Here is a 22,725-nt window from a genome sequence, read left to right as displayed (position 1 = left end):
ATACGTCGACTCGCATACCATTAAACCGTAATTTCAGCTTGCATTTTGTGCTCTGTGTTAAATAGTAACCGGGCTATAAAATTTTAAATTTGTTGTTCAGCTTGTATGTATTGGCCGCAGCTGCTTATAAAATATAAAAGACGAAAATAATTCATGTAAACATAAATTTCTGACGCGCAGTGTAAATGGGTATCAACTGCTGTCGTGCAGCGGTTTCTTGTTTCCGTTTCGTTTTGCTTGCTTTCAGTCGCAATCGGAATAACAGTACGTGCGGACGTTTACGGGAGCGTTTCGTTGCCGTCGCATCATATCTACAGTTAGTTCTAGCCTAGCTGTTGGCGCGCCTGGACAACGCAAAGTGCGTTTGGAGTGTTGCCCATAAAAAAGTAGCCAAAGTTTTTAACAACAACTCCTTTCAATCTAACGGTGTGTGTTTCCGTGTGTCGCAATTGGAGAAATTGAAATACATATGTATGTGTGTGCATAAATCGAATAAGTATTCAAAATGCCGCATCCTGTGAAAAGTGAAACAAACAAAACAGCAAAAGGGCAAGGCAAAAGTTTTGTTATTGCCCAGCACAGACACTGCCGCTCGGCCACAGGCTCTTGTGCGCTCTCTCTCTCTCTCTCTCTCTCTTTCCTACTCTCTCTAGTTCTGTTCTATCCATCTCGCACGCCCGCTCGCCCAGCGGCTCATTCGATTTTCCTTCTTCCTATTCCGCGTGCGTGTGTGCTGCTGCTGTTGCCGTTGTTGTTGTTGTTATTGTTGCTGCTGTTGTTGGTGTTGCCACTTTTTCCTGTTTCATTTCCCTACACTTTTTACTATTCTATTTACACTTTTGGGCTATGTGTGTGCGCGCACTTTGTTAGGTAAAGAGGTGGAGCAGAAGGGTCGCGCGTTGCGCTCACACCTGACTTTTAGTTATATTTTCTTTCGCAAGTTTATTTGCGCCCTGGAGTTGCTCTGGCAACAGCAGAAACAAAAACAACAACAACAAGAACATCACGAGCCGCAGCTTATGTTATTTGTATTTCCTTTTTGTGTAGCAAACGACACGAAAGCTCGTCCAAATCGAACCGTTAACAAAAAAAAAGAAACAAAGTAAAAACAACAACTTCATCCGCATCAGCATCCGCATCTGCAACGCCAACTCCCCTTTGTCAGCCGGCAAATGATCCGCCGAAATAAAATTGAAAGTTGCCTCCGGGTTGGAGCCTAATGAGCATGGAACAGGCGGGAGGCGTCCAAAGTGTCGCCGCTGCCGTGCGATACGTTCGTGTTTCGCCCAACAAACTGGGAGCCATCCAATGCTGGAGGTGAGTGCTCATGCGTGTGAGTGTGTGAGTGTCTCTCTGCGTGTGTGTGTGTGTGTTGTATCTGCTCTGTTAGTGCTGTGTGTTGTTTTACAGTTGGCGTTCGCCTTGAAATTAGCTAAGCAGCTGCTAATTGGGTGGCAGGTCGTAGAAAAATGAACTGTTAAGTGGAGGGGTTGGCGGGGTGCAGGGAAGGGGAAGGGGAGCGAGAGGGATTTAAGAGAAGCTAATTATAAAACTGCAGCGCACTGCATATGCCCAACTCAAAGATTAATGACAAATCTATTTGGGTTTGTCTCTAAATTTAAAATGACACTGTTACAAATTTCGATGATTTAAATGTAGAAGAAAACGTTTATATTTTTATTTTTTGTTAATAATAAATTTTTGAATAATCAGTCCTTAATAGTCATTAAGGATTAATCCTCCAGACACGTGTTATGCCTGATATATATAACATATATAAACTATAGTAAAAATAAAAAGAAATATTTAAAAAAATAAATACAAATCAATAATATCCCTAGTCCATATTCATTAAAAATTTCGTTTAACCCAATTATTCTAAAAGTTTCTTAAAGTGTATATTTTTAGCTCGATTCGAGCTCAAAATGTTACGAATTTTTTTTTGGTACGGGATCAAGTGCGAAAAGTCTTGTCATTAGGCTGCCGTTTTTCTCTCTGTGTATATAATATAATAGGAATAATCATTTTGCACAAAAGTTAATCAAGAGCCATCAATATTTAACAATCATATATGATTTATTTTAAGTATTCCACCTTTAACTTAACTAAGTAAAAGAAACAATTTGTAGTTACAATATATTTCTACCTCTTCCAAATGTCTTTTGAGCTGTTCTCAATCGACGAAAAGAAGAAGATGGAGAGAAAAAGAGAGAGAGAGAGAGAGAGAGAGAGAGAGAGAGAGAGAGAGAGAGAGAGAGCAGAGCCAAAGTTGCCTGCGGTCTCTTTTGTCTGTTGAGTTTATGCTGTGGTTTTTGCTCTTAAGGACTTTCAGCAGCCAGTTGACAGAATTTGGACTGCGGATGTCCTCGGTGAAAGGCATTTCAAATGGGCTAAAACGCTGCCCTGACATATTTTGTCATCTTTTGTGGCCAACAACAAGACAAACTGCTTTTTAGCTGGTCTTTCTAAAAAAAAAACAAAAAACATTGCGATCTGTTTGTGACGCTTGCCTTAAATAAGTTACATACATATATACTCGATGCCAGGACGAATGCCTAGCTATAATACATATATGTATAAGTAAGAGTTGCGTGATAATGTTTCAGCTGATTTTCAAGGACAGGCGGACATGTCCTGTTCAAGAATATATATACTTAATGGTTTATTGACAATATTTAAGCAGCTTAGTTGAAATTTCTTAAGAAGCTAGCATACTTTTTTGTAAAATGTGAATAAGTTCTTATAATATGTAGCTTACATGTCTTTCGAAATTCCTTTGCGCTAAAATTGTGTTCTTCAGCAGCCATAATTATCTTCAAAAAGGTTTTTCAGCAGCTCCCAATCCCTTGGAGAGCTGCCCTGCTCCCAGCTCAGAGAATAACATAAACGCTTCTCGAAAGTCTAGTGAAAAGTACAAAAATAATTGCACGGCAACACGAAACAAGTATTTAAATACAGCTTAACAATAAACCCTTTTGAGTTTGGAAAATGTCAAAAGAAAAAAAAACACAGTAACTAAACATGGGCTGTGCACAATCTTAATTGTCATAATCACAGCGAGCGGAGGTCCTGCATAAACAGGAGCACGCATATGTATAAATGCATATGTGTTAGTTGCCATATTCTCCGGAGCGTCCTTTGCGGCGTGAAAAATTAAAACGTGACACAAATTACACGACTCCTCGGGGCCCACACACACACACACATACACAGGATTCCATTAACCGGAGCAGGCCGCACTGCGTCTGTCCCGAGGGCTCGAGGCCTTCAGCATGTTGTCTATATAACGCCCAATAGGTGCGAGGACCGCCCCTCTCTGCCCCCTACACTCAACCGCACCTCGGGGGGCCTTTGTTAATAAATTTTGTGCGCGTAGATTTTGCACGCACGTGCTCTGACGGGAGGGGGGAAGCACGTCAACAGGCCAAGAACCCAACCCCCCTTCTGCTCCATTCCCAACAGACATTTGCATATTATTGTTGTTGGCATAAAAGGCATACCTGACGCCCTGAAGTCCTTTGTGTTTATCCTGTTCTGATTCGCCTATAATAATTGTTGTAAACTTTGAAAACTCTAACTTAAAATCTACTGAAGATTGTTTAAAGAGAACTTTTCAGAAAGTTGATGTATTTATCCATTTCATGACTAGAACCAACTGCCAGGCTTTACTTAATTTAATTTAGTTTTCGAAATTTAAATCAAATAATTAAAATGTTCTAATAATACTAATTAATACTAAATGCGGGCTAAATTTCATTCTAAATCTTCAAATATTTATTACATTTAATCTAAAAAGTTGTTTGTTTTGAACTAAAGCAATTTGTGGGCTTTTTTTCTAAAACGGTTCGGTTAAGACCCGATTTGCATGCCTAATTTTAACGCTACTTCACCTTCCCGAGTTCAGTTGATTTCTTTTTCCAAACGGAAAACAAATTAATGTGCTTTTGCATTTTAAGGGCTTAAAGCCTTCATAACAAATGTATTTATAATTCTTATTATGATTCAAAATACGAGCTTGAGCTCGAGCTTTTGCAATGTCTTCTAAAGTCTTTTGTTATATGTTACATAGCGAATTATTCGTTGAATTTAGCTCTTATTTTGAGAGTTTAGCCTAGCTGTCAACACGTTTTAAATAACATATATGGACTATAAATATATTTTCCTCGATGACATGAAGAAACTCTGGGTTTTTTTTCTAAGATTTCGTTGATGCTGGCAGCTTTTGCCGGAATTCCAAGATTCGATTTAGAACATTATTACATTTAGTATGTCGCTGGAGAAAAATTGTTTTTCTACTAAGAATTTTCCGGTTGGGCGGTTCCGGGGTCGCTTCTTGAACACGCAAGTCATTTGATGGACTTGCCGGCCCATTCCAAGCGTTGCAGCCCGAGGCAGCTACGACTATGACTGGGACGGAGACGGAGATGGAGATGGGGACGGGGACGGGGACGGGGACGGGGACGGGGACGGGGACTGGGACTGGCACAGGACATGAATATCAACAACGAGCAGGAAAAGGACTTTACTCAATTTGACAAACATGACACAGAAAACCCCGGAGCTGACTTGCAACTTGCCCTGGACAGACACACAAGCGGTTGAGCAACTGCGTCCCAGCTCCTACTGCCGCTTGGCCTTGCTGCCAGCATTGGCAATTAAATTTTTAAAATGCCATTTGCAAAGCGAAGGCGACAACTGCGTGCCTGTCGGGCCGGCGCCAAGGAGTGGGCCCAAGGAGTAGGTTCAAGCTAAAACACGGCCGGACCATGGCAATTTTTTCACAAAGTAAATCTAAATTGAATTCAAGTTACAAGCGCGCACAGGGTATCTAACTACTACATGATTTGTGGCAAAAGTCGGGCACTCTTAGAGCCTTTTATACCCTTCCCGAGAGCTCAACAGACTAGCCCATAAACCATATATGTATGCTGAGTCGATATGGTAAAACTTTTCATAGATTCGGATTTGTCTGCAATATCATTTAGCTATTTTCATGGAAAAACCCTATCGAAAACTGAGTTAATGTTAAGAAAATATATTTGTTTTCAAGATATCTTATACAAAATCCAATACTTGACAGTCATTACGAGTCCTTACAATCTGTCATAAAATGAGTTCTACTATGCATCATCATATTTGTGTTTGTCCAACAACATTTTCTCGCTCCAAATGGATGAAAAGGACTTGAAATATTGTAATGAATTTGAAAACATGCGCTGCACTTAGTTATGAAGAAAGTAAAGAATGGGGAAATCACAAAGCTGGTGAGAGAACCTACTAATAGGAATGGTTACCTACTAATAGCTGGGAATTGTGTGTGAGTTCCCGAAGGCTTCCTGAAAATGTTATTAGGGGCAGAGAAAGTTCGCTGGAGAAAACGTGATACAAACTAGTTTGCATAGTACACGAAAAGAGTATGTTTCAAATATTGGAAAAAGAAACAGTCCTAGTTTAGATACCATATAATAAACTTCTGCGCAAGGTATTTAATCTTCGGCTCTCCGATTCCGTGCTGTTTAACTTTTTTCAATGTGTGCTTCGGAGGGGGCTGATTGCAGGTTTTTCAATTTTCTGTGTCTTTGTTTTGCTTGCAACTTTCGCATGCTGCTGAAACACTTGACTCCTCCTTGTGTCATCGGCGGCCAGTGGCAGCCGCCCTCCCCCCGAACTCAAGTACTCATCTGCTCGAATGCAGTTGCCACTTGCTTCTCTTGGCCGCTTGACAAGTGGGTCTCTGTCTCTGTCTCGGTTTTGCCCATGTTTCGGTGCCTGACCCAAAGTTCTAGGCGACTTGAGCTAGAGACTTTGGGCGAATTTAGCCTGCATTGCAATTTCTCACAATGTTGTCTCTGATTGTTCTCTGTTTCTCTGTTTCTGTCTTCGTCTCTGTTTTGTTTCTACTTTTCTTATTCAATTGCCAATTTGAACAATTTTTCACTTTTCGACTCTTGTCGAATGCGCGAGGGTAGGGGAAAGCAGCTCCATTTGCCAAAGGAAATGGAAAACTCGGATTTGCCAACAAAAAAAAAACGATTATCTCATCACACACAATCTGTATATACTTGTTTATTTTATTTCATGTTGCATAGTTTTGTGGCCGTATAAGCATTTTGACGTGTTCCGATAAGTAACAAGGATTCCAACTCACGCCAGTCGCCTTGCCCACATCAGAGCTCATGGGGCTGGGCGCTCGTCATGCGATGAATCTTCTCCAGTGATAAGAAAAGTTCAATCCCTATAGAAATTCATCATATTATTGATTTTCTGTTGGATAACCGTCCAGCCAGGAACTGCTGTCGCACTATCACAAAGTACATCGAACGAATCTTCTTGATCCGGCTTAATCTTATGAATAACCGGATCATCTCCAAAGGGATCACTGTAATCGGGCTTCTCTTCGCCTTTTAGTTTCTTGTCACAAATGTTGATTTCGTTTTTGATTTCGGATATTTGTTGGTCCTTTTGATCAATTAGCTTCTTTTGTTTCTCCAGCTGCTCCTCATGGACTTTTAAGGGACTGGAATCGAGTTTACCCATTTCCTCTTTTATCGACAAGACGTTCTGAGTTAGCTCTTTAATAGTCTCTTTGTAGAATTCAATTTGTTGGGCCAGTTCTTCCTGCAGTTGCTTGATTTCTCTGTCTTTGCTTTCAACTAAATTGTTGTTGTTTTCAATTTCCTCCTTCATCTGATGTATGTACTTTAATAAAGGTCTAACTGCTTTGTAGGTGTGCTCTCCGCATCCTCCTCTGCTATTCTGGTTGCCGTACAAGACTAATAAAAAAATAGGATTTATTTTCTGCAGTTCTAATTTAAGTTTCGTTATCCTGTGCCTTATCTAGGACCAGCATGAGGCTTATATATAACATATACAGAAACACAGTCAATTTCATTTTGTTTGCACTCTGATATATCTCATATGCCAAACTCAACTGGGCTCAGCACGCACAAAAGTAGACTGAAATATGGAAATCTCTTCGAAGCTCGGTCTTTCAATAAGTAAGTTGGTCGGGAACTAAAATGACCTCAAGTCATAGATCAGCTTTTAAGTGCGCTCCATTGAACTGCTTTGAGATTACAAAAAAGTATTTGTTTTTAATTTTATATTATTTTTTTCATACAGACGAGCATGACTAGATCGACCCTTCTTCTTCGAAGCTTATCAAAAACATATATATACTTTATAGATGAGAGGGTTTACCATTTTCATGTAACATACGTACATTTGCACAAGGACATTTTACCTTACATTTAGAGGCCTGAAAGCAAAAGCAAAAATTTTACTCTAGGAGTTGCTGAATGTTATATTATTATTTCGCAGGCACATGCCTGTTGTACAAAACAATATTATCTCAATGAATTGAAATGGAATCTATATTTAGGCTCCAGTTTGTTCTAGAAAAGAAGTTAGTTCCTTAAATATACATTGCTTTTTAAATAACTATGATTTGTTGTGACTTTTGCAATATTGCAAAAGCGACAAGAATATAGAAACGATGAATCATCAAATAAAACATTTATTATGCGCCTTATGTAATAATTTGTTGGGAACCCTATGACCGAATTGAAGGCTTAGGTTTCAGACTACAAAAGCCCCATCAAATAATCTTTACTAGTTTTCAATTTCACTCTCTTGCGGCACTTGACATAGTGTTCTACACTTGTATTTCAAACTTGCTACAATATGAGTCGGTTGCGATATGATGTACATAGTGTACGAGTATAACCACATGCAGATCGAAACTTCCGCTCTAATATACATGCACACACTCGTATATCTACAATATATAGTATATATATATATATAAAACGCTATTTATGCTGTTCATGCAGAACATGAATAGAATACAAACAGCAAGACTCTGCGGCGCACGACAGCACAACCAACAACAGCAATAACAAAACAAAAAAAAAAAAGAACAACAACACAAATGGAAGTCAAACGAAGCCTTAACACATGATAAATTTATTGTTATCAGAAAGAACAATACTTTACACATGCATGGAAACTAAACCCAACCGCAACCGTCCTATAGAAAACAAATGCTAATGGGTTAAGCGCACAAGTCTCTATACTTATATCTCTATATAGTAGGAGGCCTACTTATGTAAATAATAATATATAACATTTTTATCACATATTGGCAAAAGTCGCCTTGTTATTCGTCTCATTACTACTTTGTGTTTTATTTTAATGAGTTCTTAACTTTAAACAATTAGGCGTGCTCTAGACGATAGTCTCTAATTGGGTATTACCCTGAAGCCTATTCTACAAGCACAGAATGCAGTCTTCCCTCTTATTGTAGCCCATTTAGTGGGTGAAGGGATATACTAGCATTATTAAAAACAAATTTGAAAGAAAAAAATACACTTCCCTTTTCCTTTGTAGCACTTGCAACGAAACCTAAGACAGATACGCTAGAAACAGGATTTCGATAACGAAAATAATCGATTACTTGGAAACAGGGCAAGTTATCGATGATCGATAACAAACTTGTAATGCGCGAGCACTAGGCTCTCCTTTCAAAATTTGAAATTTACCTGATGGAAAAGTCGACGATTCTTTCGGCCTGTTACATACATTGCCACAAAAACCATCATACCCTCTTCACCAATAGGTTTAGGGTATAATAATCAACAGATAATTCTTTTGCTCATTCCACTCAGTATTCAATTTCATTTAATGACTTTCCTTAAAAGTCCAACTTTATTTATTAATATCAGATTGTAGCCCTTAAACGTGAAACTTTGCCTAACTTTTTGTTAACGAACTGAATAAATAAATGGACAGATAGTTGATTGTCTCTATAAAAATCAGTGTTGGATAACGTGCTATACACGCATTAGTGAAGGCGACGAAATCCCTAAATTGTTAATCGGTTATAAAATAAAACTTTTGCTTGCCCTTCCGGGTTTCCGATCCCTTAAAATACCAACAATATGACTCGAATGGAAGCCATGCCACAATAATAAATGATAAAAAAGAAATGCGTTTATAAGCATAGCTCGAAAGTTATCAGTTTTAGATACCTCAAACATGATATGAAGGTTCTTATATAGTATATTCAGATTCAATAAATTGCCCAAAATGGGGCACTATTAATTTTTTTGATGCTTGGCTGACTGTGTTATCTTCAATATTTCAATGTTCCTTTAAAAACCATTCACACCTTTTTTTTTCTTCAACTTCCATAAACTGTTCCGGCCTTAAGTTTGCGTCTCTGTTTGACTTGGGCCACACCCAGACAAATTATGGGGGCGCAACAGTTGCCCCATTGGCTGGTTCCCCCCAAAAAAAAAGACAACATTTCTGGCTATCGGGCCTGTGCGTGCCTTCGATTGATGACGGCTTTTTTTTTGTCGCCTTTTGTTCTGCTAACAAATTCACAAAATGCTTTCAAGTTCAGCATAATGGGCTATATGTGCAACAACTTGAGGTAAAGTAAGCCTCATAAGCCTAATATGTTTAAGCTGAATATATTTTTACTCGGAATAAATATATACTCGGTCATGATCTGGCCTGGCCGTAAGCTCGTCCATCTAAAACCTATAAGAGCTGGCATTTGGTATCTTCTGGGACACAGGCTTTTTTTCGATAATTTTTATCGATAAAAATCGATTTCAATATCCCGCTATTTGAGCATATCTTTTATGTTATAAGGAAATCTAGCTTCCTATATAGTATATACAGATCAAGTATATTTTTTTTTTGACAGCACAAAAGTACTTTTACTTTTATTTATGTCGAAAATATCAAGAAAACCAATTTTCGATTTTCAAGTTTTTAATTAAAATCAGATTAAGTTTGAATATTACTTTAATAAAAAGGTATATCATCAAAATTATCCAGTTAATAAATTAATATTCACTAGTTATCATTTTTTTTTTAGTCAAAATTAGCTGGTGCTCCCACTGTAAGGCTATTTGAGAATGGCCAGCGATAAGCCTTTTGCTCTTTCGCTCGACCAATTTGATTTGATCAGTTTGATTTGAACATTTTACTACTAAGTAACTTTGAATGGGCCAGATATTATAAATGTTAGACCAATAATCAGAACGAAAATTATTTGATAGCTTCACATATACATATATCATGAACGGAAAATTTTTGATAAAAAGCTTAAATATATTTTGTGTAGCGAGTATAAAGAGTGAATCATATAAATCAGTTCGCGCTGGGCCTAAGTGAAACTTGCTTAGCACAAAATATAAAATAAATATGGCCCGAAATATGTTTAAGCAGGAAAACCAATAAGATAATAGCACACACTTAACCTAATAAGCCAATTACTAAAGTAAACATTAAAATGATTATGGATTGCATTTGAATAGCCTTATTAATTGCATATCTATAAAGACGATACTTTCATTATATTTAAAGGTTCCATTTCATTTCGTTTACTATTTGAGCATAAAATAGGTCGGGCACGTGCTGGAGCTGTTATATTAGTTGATATATGAAAGCGCTTGATACACTATAACTCATTGGGGCATAAGGATATTCCGGGCAAGGAATTCTCAGTTCTCGCTAATCCATTAAATTTGAAATATGATTTTGCCAGCGAGCTTACAGCCATCGCAAATGGAGGCGTCGCTGCCAATTTCGTTTACATTTTGGACAAATGCAATAAGTTTTGCGCCAAGAGTAAGAGAGAGAGAGAGAGAGAGAGAGAGAGAGAGAGAGAGAGAGAGAGAGAGAGAGAGAGAGAGAGAGAGAGATGTCGGCATGGCTGTGGATATGTGGATATGTGGGCATGGGTCAGGGCTTGGGGCCAACACAAATCATGCGAAGAGTTTGCCCGGTTTCATTTTGCTCCTCCACTTGGCTTCTTTGCAAGCACGTGCCCCACAAATATGACGCAATTGTTGATGCCGCCCACAGATGGAATCATCCAGCTGGGAGCTGCACACAGCTCAGCACAGTGGGGCCCATTTAACGAGCTGGCAGCATCGCCTGGCGACGGGATTATGAATGAAGTAAATTGAAATAGAGCTGAAAACGCATTTGAAAGGACTATTCAAGTTGTCCTTGCCGCAAACAGAAATGAACATCGCACATTTTAAGAGCATTATCTAGTCTGGCAGCGCAATTTCAATTTGAATTTCGTCTTTGTACGATGCATAAGTAAATTATGAATATATGAATATGTTTTTTAATGCAATCGGGCAGCAGCAACGGAGCCGAGTGTCTGGCTGTAGAGCACAGTTACCCGGTGCTATTTAATAAACTTAATTAATTGATTATTAATGTATCCTATAAAAACTTCTTTGATAGCATTGTATCCTACAATGTGTACAGTCGTTACAATATAATGCTTCAGCTATTTAGGCAGATACTTTAGAAGTAGTTAATCTATAGATTATAAATGTAATATAATATACTTTAAAGTTAATCATTTTCAAATTAATCTATAGCTTGCTTTTATAAATGCCAGCACAATATTTTACGCAAATAAGATCCTAAAACAAATATGATGCAAAAAGAATATAATAGTCTGTTTAATATAAAGAACTTAAATGTTTTCATGAATAGAGTATCTTTAAAATAATTGTGCTGGTATAAAGGCTGGAAAGTTTAATGTCTTCACCCATTTCTGTGTGTTTTTCTACACAGAAATTATAATGTCATATTCAAGGACCACTTTAAAGCGGCATCCGGCTCGAAAGTTCTATGTTGTTTCAGTTTGTATGCCCTTGTAGAGGGTATTATAATTTTGTCATGAAATGTGTAACGTTTAAAAGGAGGCATCTCTGACTTTGTAAAGTATATATATTTTAGATCAGCATCAACAGAAGAGTTGATATAGTCATGTCTGTCTCTCGGTCTTGATACTTTTAGTACATATTTATGTCGGAATCAGCTGGATCGGACCACTATATCATATAGCTGGCATAGGAACGATCGGTCGAAAATGAGGTACTCTTATGGAAAACTTGTTTATTTACCTAATTATATTACCCAAGCTTGGCATTTATAGGTTTAACTATGTACCCTACATGTACGTATGTGTAATCTTATCAACATCGGAAAACTATTTTATATAAGTCTCCATTAAAAAAGATCGGTGGAATAGTAGTATCTTATATGCCAAAACATTCTGTTTTCAATGATATTTTCAACAATCTAAGCATATTTGAGCTGCACTATTCTCACATATCTGCAAACGGGGATATGTCTACAAGGGTATTAAGTCTTCGCCGTGCTGAGCATATATTTTCTTTCCTTTTTGTTTTTTTTTGTTGTTGTCTCTACTCTGCCTGGCTGACCTCTCCACTTGGCGCCCGCTCATGGTATTTTTCTTTGCCCACTGCCACGCCCACATTTTCATATCTATCTGCATTGTGTTGTTGTTTATGTCGCTCTCTGTTGTTGCGCATGTGTGTGTGTGTGTGTGTGTGTGTGTGTGTGCAGCGTTTTCTTTATTATTCTTTTGTAATTTTGTCAGCGCAGAGGGCGGTCGGAATTGTCATGTAAATGGGTTAAGTTCTGACACTAAATTGTTTCTACAAAAGCATTTTGCTTAGTTTTTAGTTTTGTTGTTTCGATATGTTTCAAAATGAATTTTCAATGAAAAGCTTTTGCGATTCGGACGCATTTCGCTAGATCCCTTAGCGCATTTTCATTAAAACATTCGCGATTGCCGCAGGGCAAAATTGGATTTGCAATATGTTATATTTGCGGGCTGACAAACGCCTGATATTGAATGGCATTTAGATTGAAATTTAAATAAATACCCTGTTAGAGTAAATGTGCGCTTAAATGGGCTACGATTTGTGTGTCTGCCATTCACTATTTCCTGTTAATGTGCTTTATCCGAAGCACTTCCTACCGAATACTCGGCTCAACTAGCTAAAAACAACGTTAAACTTAACGACTGAGCCCCAAGCGCGCCTTAATTGCAAACTTAAGTTCCTATACCCCTTATGTTTGCAATTTCATAATGTTTTCGCTATAAGAACTTTGCACCAGCTCACTTCACTCTATGCTAAGGCGGCGCCCAACTTTGGCCAGCGCGGAATGCAAAGCGCAGCAAAAACAATTTTAAAATTTGGCCAATGAACTTTCATATCAGGCAACTGGCAAAATGATTTTTTTAAAAATGTTTAAGCATGCGAACAAGCAGTGGCCACGCCCACCTATAATTGAAAGAGTTTGTACATAAAAAGAAAAAAATTAAATAACAAAAAAGAGGGAGGAATCGCGAAACGCTGGCTTTATCGAGAAAAATTCCAACTACATATAAATATGTATATATGCTTTTTTTCATTTCATCTCAATTAATTAAAACCAAAGCATTTAACACAATTTTTAAGTACAAACAACTTTATTTATGCAATATTCAATTCTATAGACATACTTACTCTAAATACACTTATTGTCAGCAGCCAAACGCAACTTTCTCTTGCTCAAGCTACCTCTTTGACTTTGTGTCTACAGGGTATTAAAGCTGGACACAAGTCGAACTTTCATACTATTATTTCCCACTTCCCTTCGCACACGCAAAGTTGTTAGAAATGTGCAGCTGTTAGTGCAAATGATAATAATGTAGTCAAATGTTCGACAATGTGTCAAAGCTGAAAATAATATTGATATCAATATATAATATGCTCCAGCGACTTCTAATCAGCCTGCCAGATGACTTCTCAATTTTCTGCATCTCTTAGTAAGTTATTGTCAGTTAATTAGAGAGACTCTCGTTGGCACTTGTCGCACACGTAGTTTGTTATCGTTTCAAGTTCTTTATCATTGAGGTAACTCGTTCTCCTCCTCCGCCAGGCCCCCAATTAGTTGTCAGTACATCAAACATAATTAGCGTCGTTTGATGTATTGATTCTTAAGCCCTTTGCTGTTGCCCTTTGCCTGCGTTCAAGTTTAATTGATAACATTTCAATTTGTATTATTATTTTTGTTTTTTTTTTTTGTAAATATATATTTTTTGTATTTTTGTGCGTTCGATAGCATTATCTACACTCTTGCAGCTGCCCATTTAAAATGATGAAATGCTTTTTGGCTAATTAATGTCATGCATTTTTTATAAATATAAAAATTGTATTCATCTTAATTTTCTATGATCGATTGCTTGATATTTCTTTGAATGTTCTCTATTTTTTACAGGTGTTCGTTGAGCCAAAAGATAAATAAATGTGAGTACAAAAATTATTTATAATTAATTCTTAGATATTTGCAAAGAACTAAGCTCTTATATTCTCTGAAAACCACAAGACTTTAGAGATGACTTATTTTTTTTCAAATATATTATATATTATTTATATAAATGTATAATAAATTTGATATTTTTATAGATAACACTGCGTAGCCGGCACTTGATTCTGCCGCCGACAGCGTAAAACAATCAGAATAAGCGTGAAAAAAAGTGTCAAAAACTACAGAGAATAATGCTGGCAAAGCGAATCAAGAATAAAGCAAGAATACTAAAATCAGCAAAAGAAAAATTTAATATTGAAAAGTTGCAAGCAAAACCAAACGAATGAAATCAAAATACCAAAGAAGATTTACAAAACCAACACGCAAAAAAAAACCAAAACCAAAACCAAAACAACACAAAAACCTAAACACAACAACAACAAGAACAACTGTAGGTAAATCAACAAATGCTTCTGCCACAGGCCAAAGAATCGAAAGTGAATGAAAATCTCAGCAACAAAATGGCGCTGGGAAAATCCATTAAAATGTACCTGACCATATTCGTAGCCACGACCTGCATCTATATGGTGCTCTACCAGTATCACATGTCCCGACAGCCCCTCGCCACCAACGAGCTCGTCAAGGTGAGTGCCCCAAATGAATGGAATTAGTGCCATCCATTAATAGAATGTTATGCATATAGCTATTGATAACGCTACTGATAAGAACCAGCACCAACCCAGTACTAAATATAAGCCCCGACAATGACCGTCGATATGTAGAGTGAACATTTAATTAGATTTACGCACTCTGAATACATCAGTTCATTGTATATCTATAGTGATAAGCAGATTAAACAATTAGTTGCATGCTCGTATGTTTAGGTTGATATTTATTGTCTAGTTGCTATTTAATTAAAAATCAATAGCTTTTGCCAGGAATTAATATAAGCAATGCCAAAGGATGATATGTAACAGCTTATCACTTGTTTTCCCAAAGTGCAACACGAAAAGCTGCTCAATCTGTCTCCAAATTGAGATTATTGTTAACAGACTTGTAAATTGCATTAGTCAAGAATAAATGAAAGATGAAAGCTTGCAAAAATACAATAACAAATCTGTAGAAGCTGGAGATTTGTCTTCTAAGCAGATATTCGCTTCTTCAATCGCTTCTCACGAGGCAGTTTACTGCAGTACAACCTTTAACCAACCTGATATATGAAATGCAGTTGTTAGTCGCTTCTCTATTTGCTTCTTTCGACAATGCCAAAACTAGACAGAGTTCAAAATATATAGCAATATTTTTGTAAATTCTATTGGTTATATAAGCTAGAAAACTCAGAATATAATAATCATAATCATAATCTTTACCATCTATTCAGAGCTAGGACTAAATATTATATATTTATATTTATATCTAGACAATAAATTTAAAAGTTTTAGAAAAATTTGTTCTCAAACCTAGTTTTATATTCACCAGTTTGTTCCTTAGGAATACCTAATAACATATATAAACATCTATTCATAAGTCTCATATTACATTGTGTCTTTTGTTCTTGTTCTTAACATAAATGCCTGACTGGACCGAAAACATCAATATGCATTAACAAATGATGTAGCATCCAGAAAAATCATCATCATCATCATCGTCTTCATCGTCATACATCGCTTCATATTTGTGGGCGCCGCCTATGTTGAGCAACTCCTCCAACTCCATTAATACGACAATGGGGCAGGGACTGGTGCAGGTGCATGGGCCAAATGCCACAGACACGTCCTCCGCCTCCGCCTCCTCCTCCTCCTCCGCCGCCCTCAACTCGGTTTCTGCCTCTGGGTCGTCCTTCTACTCGACGGTTTCATTGCCACTGACATTGTCATCAGCATCCGACGCCAACAACAAAAGCATCTCCACAACAACAACAACAACAAGCACGACAACGACAACAACAACAACAACAACAACAACAGTTGCCAATGCTGCTGTGTCTGCAACAACAACAACAGCCCAAAAACTGAAAACAACAACCCAACCCAGCCACGCCCACAAGTCAATGGTAAAAGCAATGGGGGCCGTTCATAAAATTCGTACAACATTTGTTGCCGTTTCCGAGCCCGTAAATATTGTTTTGTTGTGTTTTTTTTCAACATACTCCTATAACAAAAATAAACGTACTAACAAAATAATAAACTAATTTTAAGTCACATTTTTTCATCATAATTGCATTGCCAACTAACTTATCTGCTTTTTGTGCTTCTGCATGTTAAAGTTATACTAAGCTATACTATATATTTAGTCAGTATCTAGTTTGCTCACATATTTTCTTTTAAGTCCGTCGTAAGCTGTTGGAACATAGTTAGATATATATTGTGATTGTAAATTTTAATGGGAATTTTTGCACTTGCTACCAATTTCGTACAGCTGTCTGCTTCATTGCTTTTGCCTCTGTTTGTTTCTTTACTTTAACCATTTTCCAATTTTCTTAATTGCTTTTTTAAGTTGCCCCTCCTGTGGAGCACAAGTGCTTTTCATATTTACACCAAGGGCTTATGGGGGGCTACAGTTTTCCATTACTTTTAAGTTAACATCTGGTTAGAAATTCTAGAATCCATGCAGTGTTTAAAATCTTCAAAGTTGATTGTATCACATATAAGAAATGTGTATACATGTATACATATATTCAAACTATTAGCATTCCACACTAGTTTTCACACTCAAGGTCAAGTATTTCCAAACCACATTGGCGGCTTGAGCTGTGCATGCATCATCAATCAGTCTGTCATTCAGTCAGTCAGCATGATGTAAGCTCTTGTGCCTTATTCTTTAGTTTACCAACACTGTAGCATAGGGTGTGGCAAATGTCTGGCGTATTTCAATCTCAATTATGTACCTGCAGCTATTACACTACACAGACAAATAACGGATTGATTGATGTTGTGTGTGTTTGTGTCTCGGCAAATGTCCTTGCCATAATTAATTAGCCAACTCGTTGGCATTGTCATCAGCCGATGAGCACACAAATTTTGTTACAGTTGGATTGTACAGTCCGAGTGTTCGTTAATAACATGTATTATGCCGTTGAATATGTGCAATTTGTGCATAATATGGCTATGAAATGGAACTTTGTCTGGCGCACAAAATTACTTTATTTGTTTAACCAAGCTACACACAGAAATTGCAATCCAGTTGTTTGCATTATAAACTGGTGCATGGTTTTTTAGGTTAATCAGTTGCAATATATCAGATGGCACTCCAAATTATAAATAATGTGCAAACAAAATGATTCTGTATACAAAATTTGCATGGGTCTAATTTAAAAATTGCTCATTGCACATTGAAACCTAAAAACCGAAACCACGACCACAACAATGAAAGCAACCGAATCTACCGCCATTCAATGGCACCATGCTAAGGGGGTGTTCCAGTTCCAAACGGCGTGCTGGCCAGACTGGGAGGGTAGGAGGTCTTACCGTGATGATCCAGATTCTAAAATGCATGGTAAATGCAAGGCAATTGAAAAAGATTCGCGCATTTGTGAGTTTCTCTCAGTTAGTAGTTGCAATGTCTACGAATGCCCTACACTCAATGTCAAAGGCGGGTTCCATTGGTTCGACTATATTTTATATTTATTTATATATATTGGATTCAAGCTGAGCTAATTAAATTAAAGCAAATTACACCAGAAGTAGCTGTACGAATTAATTCTATAAATATTAATAATAAATATCATTTATGACTATATTTTTTTTAACTAATGACAATAATACAAATAATAATTATAATATTAATACTTAGTTTAAATAGCAATATTGGTATTAACCATAATTAATATTTATTTAGTATATTTCGATTTACCAATTGCACAAAAGTATTTTGTGCTTAGCGCAAATTTCCCATTTCCACGTATATTCCACTTGTTCCAATGACAATAATTGAACTAGTTCCAAATAGTTCAAAGATACAAGCACCTAAACTTGGTCAGACAGCTAAAATGCTACTACTTTTCATGCTTATCCATTATTATTATTATTTTTTTTTATTTAATATATATATATATATATTTTTTTTTTTTGGAATTACATTTCTCTGCTTCAGTGCCCTTCCATTTATTTGAATGTCTGTGTTTGTTTTGCAAATAAATTTGAATGCATTTTTGTGTGTCAACAATGGACAATTTGCAAAGTGCGCGGCGGCTATATTTATTTGCCACACCAGCATCATTCACAGCGTGTGTGTAAGTGTGTGTGCGAGTGTGCCATTTGAGTGGCCTGCTTATAGTATAACGAGTAACCCAACTGAATACCGACACGCAGCTAAACCCGGTCAACTAGTCAACTAGTCAACTATTCAACTAGTTAACTGCTTGCCTGTGGATTAATTTGCATAATTGCTCATAAAACGGGAGCTCATGCCGCGTTACGCATGTAAACACACACCCTGGCACATGCACACACACCCTATCACACACACACAGACGTATTCCTTATAATAGACAATACCATGAAGGGTCTTCATGGCATTAGTTAATACCTCAACTCTTGCCCATCTTAGCCGCCATTGTACATCATCACGCCCACTTATCGACGCCCTGAACAGTTGGCGGAGCTAACACGACTCGGTTACACCCTGAAGCATGTGCTCAACCTGCTCTGGCTGGTTATCGAGGATGCCAACAAGACCAACCCGCTGGTCGCTCACACCCTGGATCGCATTGGTGTGCCCTATGAGTACCTGGTCGGTGAGTATTGTACCTAAAATGCTTGTCCTCCATTCGTGTGCTATTAACAACCTTCCGTACAGCCCCTATGCCCGAGCAGTACAAGCTGACGAAGCGTGCCAAGCCCCGCGGTGTCTCTAATCGGAATCGAGGACTTGATTATCTGCGCGCCAATGCCACCGAGGGGGTTCTATATTTTGCCGACGATGATAACACCTACGATGTTAACATATTTGAACAGGTGTGTAACTGAAAGGTCGCAGCATATGAAATGCACTTAAAAGCTTTGACTCGAAAATAAAATATCCATGCGTAAGCATTATTTAAATAATTGAAGAGCGCATAGAGAAGCGCTAGTTAAATAGCGCCTTTCTACACGATTTTCAATTTCGACGGGAATGCTTGCAGCTTTAAATGTTAGCTAAGTTTTTGAAATGTCAATTTTCTTAATCTGAATATCGTTTCAGATGCGTTATACCAAAAAGGTGTCCATGTGGCCAGTGGGTCTAGTGACCAAAACTGGTGTCAGCAGTCCCATTATACGTGAGGGCAAACTGGATGGCTATTACGATGGCTGGATAGGGGGACGCAAATATCCCGTCGATATGGCTGGCTTTGCGGTGAGCGTCAAATTTTTGCACGAGCGTCCGCATGCGAAGATGCCCTTCAAGCCGGGCTACGAGGAGGATGGGTTCTTGCGCAGCCTGGCGCCGCTGCAGAACAATGAGATTGAGCTGCTGGCCGACGAGTGCAGAGAGGTAATCCCGAGTTTAGTTTAAGTTATGCTCAGACAACTGAATAACCATTATACTTGTGTCCGCAGATACTCACCTGGCACACACAGACGAAAAAGAATCCGGCTGCTCTGCCGTTCAACCAGACACGCTATGGAAATACGAATTTGGCGTTTATAGAGAAGCTGCTGGTGCGCCCGTAGAACGGGGGACGCCACCTTGTCCAAGTGTAGTTAGGCTTAGTTAAGTATATGCGAATACGATTGCTATACGATTGTGTATGCAGCGAGTGAGCTCACAAAGTGTCCACGGCTTTGACCAGTTGTACAGGTACAAACTTGTGTTTAAGTCGTCTCTTTATAACGACTATCATTAGTTTGCACAGACTAAATTATGTAAATTATTTATGTAATAACACATACAGATAGACGCATACATATACATATAAAAATTTAACTTAGTTAGGCTCTAAGCGCACAAGTTTATACGGTATTTGAAATCATGGCCAAGGCTTGATTTGAACCCACATAGCCTAGACTCCGCTGCACAGACAGTATATACCTTTTAGTATTGTATATTATAGTATCCTCTATCTATTTTGTATATATTCGCAATACACGTTCATGGCTGAAGCCATGAATCAATTTAAGATGGTAAATTTTTTGATAAGCGAAAAGTATTTAAGTGCATTACTTTATGAAAGACAGCAGCCTACATTTAAGGTTTAGTTAATAAGTTCAACTGTTTTTTGCACTCCCAATCATGATAGTTCGTTAAGGCACGTCCAAGCAGTATACACTTATGGTTTCTGTTCCTAAAATACATTGTAATTTTATTTCATTGTCTGTGCCTTGCGTTCCAATTTTGAAATTTAACAAAAATGATTTGCAATTTTTTTACTCAAAATTGCCGGCTTATGAAAGTTTCATCCGTTGATAAGATTTGTTTATTTATATCCCTTTAAAATAACTTAAATTTTGTTTTAACTTCGCGTATTGTCAGTAATTTAAATAATCGTGGCAGCAGGTCAAGGCCCACTAAGCATATTGGGCACAAGCTGTGTGGCTAAAATTGAGCTACTATATATTATTTATGCACAGAGCTACGAAGAATCCATTCGTAAAGCAAACAAACAGCAGCTAAAATGTGGGCCGTAACCATTTCAATAATGCATGCTGACATACGTTGCTCCAGACCCCAAACTGACAGCTAGACAGACGGGCATACACAGTTACAGTGCCAGATAAAGAAGTGCCGATGATTTGGTCACATGAGCTGAGACCGCGGGACTCAAATCGCGTGTCAACTGATACCGTGGGTAATGACAATTGAACGGCAAAAGCTGCAAATAGTTTGGGAACAGCAGATAATCGACTTGCTGATGGAATTCAATTACAAAAAGTGGCAACAAATATTTGCAGTTAATAAACATAAATAAAAGTAAATTATAATTACCAACAAATACTTAATTGAATATTCCTATCTGTTACGACACCTACATTTTTATACATTGTAACTTTATGGGAAATAAGCTTCTTTGAATGCGAGTTCCAAATTAAAGATATTTTTGTAGATTCTACCCAAAAAGTATGCGACTAAATATAAATAGAAATTTCAAATTACTGAAAACTTCACAACAACAACAAAAATGGTATTAAATAATGAAAATAATGAAAAACAACAATTTATACAATTACAATACTTCTTAAGTATTTAAGTATGAGTATTAAGCAAAATTTAGTTAGGAACTTACAAAATCTTTAAATAATATATATAAACTAATCTCAAGGGTAAATCTTCGTGAATTGTTATGGCAAGAAACTAAATTATTCTTATAAATTCTTTAAAGCATATATTATACAAATATTCTCGACTATTTCCACTCATAATATAGTTACGAAACCAATCTACAATAACGAGTAAACTATTCTCTTATTCAACAATACCAAAAATACCTTTTTAATAAAGAGAAATCGTTACAAATAACAACTGGTAAATAGATAACAAGGAACTTCAATCATTTTTGTGTAACAAGATTTAATAAAATATTTCTTAAATATTTAAACACAAATTAAACATATATATTATATTTTAATTCACCAGGCGGCCTTTAGGGTTCACTATCAGAAGCTTAGAGCCAGTTAAATGTTGTGTGATAGCGTGCTTGTGTGTGTGTTTGTAGGCTTAGAAATGGGAAACGCGATCACTAATGTTGAAGACGCAAAGCGACCCAGTGCGGATAATGTAAAAATGTGTTTTTGTGTGTGTGTGCTAGCATAAAAATGTCAAAACCCGATCACGTATAGATGCCCACAACAGTGAAGCTAAGGGTATAAAAAGGGCTGCTCATTGTATCATGACTTCAGTCAAAGCTGGGAGCCGGGCTTGTAGAAATGGTTGGATTGGAAGTTTACATTAAATATTAATAACAGATCATGTTAGCTAACAGCAGGTGCAGCCAGCAGTATATAAAGGGCTGCCCACTGCAACTGGGCTTCAGTCGAAGGCGCGAAGCGGCCCAGTGCAGATGTTGTAATAACTTCAGTCAAAGCTGGTAGGCGGGCCGGTAGGAATGATCGGGTTGGAAGTTTACATTAAATATGAATAACAGATCATGTTAGCTAACAGCAGGTGCAGCCAGCAGTATATAAAGGGCTGCCCACTGCAGCTGGGCTTCAGCCGAAGGCGCGAAGCGGCCCAGTGCAGATGGTGTAATAACTTCAGTCGAAGCTGGTAGGCGGGCCGGTACGGATGCTTGGATATGAAGTTAGCATTAAATGTGAATAACAGATCATGTTAGCTAACAGCAGGTGCAGCCAGCAGTATATAAAGGGCTCTCCACTGCAGCTGGGCTTCAGTCGAAGGCCCGAAGCGGCCCAGTGCAGATGGTGTAATAACTTCAGTCAAAGCTGGTAGGCGGGCCGGTAGGAATGATCGGGTTGGAAGTTTACATTAAATATGAATAACAGATAATGTTAGCTAACAGCAGGTGCAGCCAGCAGTATATAAAGGGCTGCCCACTGCAGCTGGGCTTCAGTCGAAGGCGCGAAGCGGCCCAGTGCAGATGGTGTAATAACTTCAATCAAAGCTGGTAGGCGGGCCGGTATGGATGCTAGGATATGAAGTTAGCAT

The 22,725-nt window shown here is 37.7% G+C and overlaps 2 protein-coding genes across 3 annotated transcripts; one reads left to right on the top strand and one right to left on the bottom strand.

Moving 5' to 3' along the window:
• The first annotated feature begins 274 nt into the window (after positions 1-274).
• On the top strand, positions 275-21,213 carry LOC115768487 (galactosylgalactosylxylosylprotein 3-beta-glucuronosyltransferase P). Of its 2 annotated transcripts, XM_030713073.1 has the most exons (8): positions 275-471; positions 1,048-1,317; positions 14,116-14,144; positions 14,304-14,789; positions 18,694-18,880; positions 18,943-19,100; positions 19,327-19,617; positions 19,683-21,213. In XM_030713073.1, exons 4-8 carry the CDS (start codon positions 14,613-14,615, stop codon positions 19,794-19,796), a joined length of 927 nt encoding a protein of 308 aa, XP_030568933.1. In that variant the 5' UTR covers positions 275-471; positions 1,048-1,317; positions 14,116-14,144; positions 14,304-14,612; the 3' UTR covers positions 19,797-21,213. The 2 variants fall into 2 exon arrangements, with proteins under 2 accessions (XP_030568933.1, XP_030568940.1); XM_030713080.1 differs by lacking the exons at positions 275-471; positions 1,048-1,317; positions 14,116-14,144; positions 14,304-14,789 and adding an exon at positions 16,153-16,258.
• Positions 6,229-6,687, bottom strand: LOC115768941 (angiopoietin-related protein 7-like). Its single transcript, XM_030713663.1, has one exon. It carries the CDS (start codon positions 6,685-6,687, stop codon positions 6,229-6,231), a length of 459 nt encoding a protein of 152 aa, XP_030569523.1.
• Positions 21,214-22,725: the final 1,512 nt, after the last annotated feature.

Source organism: Drosophila novamexicana, unplaced genomic scaffold (assembly GCF_003285875.2).
Source record: "Drosophila novamexicana strain 15010-1031.04,08,12 unplaced genomic scaffold, DnovRS2.1 tig00000009-arrow-pilon, whole genome shotgun sequence".
NCBI lineage: Eukaryota > Metazoa > Arthropoda > Insecta > Diptera > Drosophilidae > Drosophila > Drosophila novamexicana.
The sequence above is the reverse complement of the archived record's forward strand: the minus strand, read 5'-3'. Positions and strand labels throughout refer to the sequence as shown.

Excerpts from the sequence above, each read along its gene's own strand:
- LOC115768941 (XM_030713663.1), bottom strand. The coding sequence starts at position 6,687 with ATGAAGGAGGAAATTGAAAACAACAACAATTTAGTTGAAAGCAAAGAC.
- LOC115768487 (XM_030713073.1), top strand. The coding sequence starts at position 14,613 with ATGCTTCTGCCACAGGCCAAAGAATCGAAAGTGAATGAAAATCTCAGC. Across the intron at positions 14,790-18,693 it reads CCACCAACGAGCTCGTCAAG|CCGCCATTGTACATCATCAC; the intron begins GTGAGTGCCCCA and ends TGCCCATCTTAG. Across the intron at positions 19,101-19,326 it reads ATGTTAACATATTTGAACAG|ATGCGTTATACCAAAAAGGT; the intron begins GTGTGTAACTGA and ends ATATCGTTTCAG.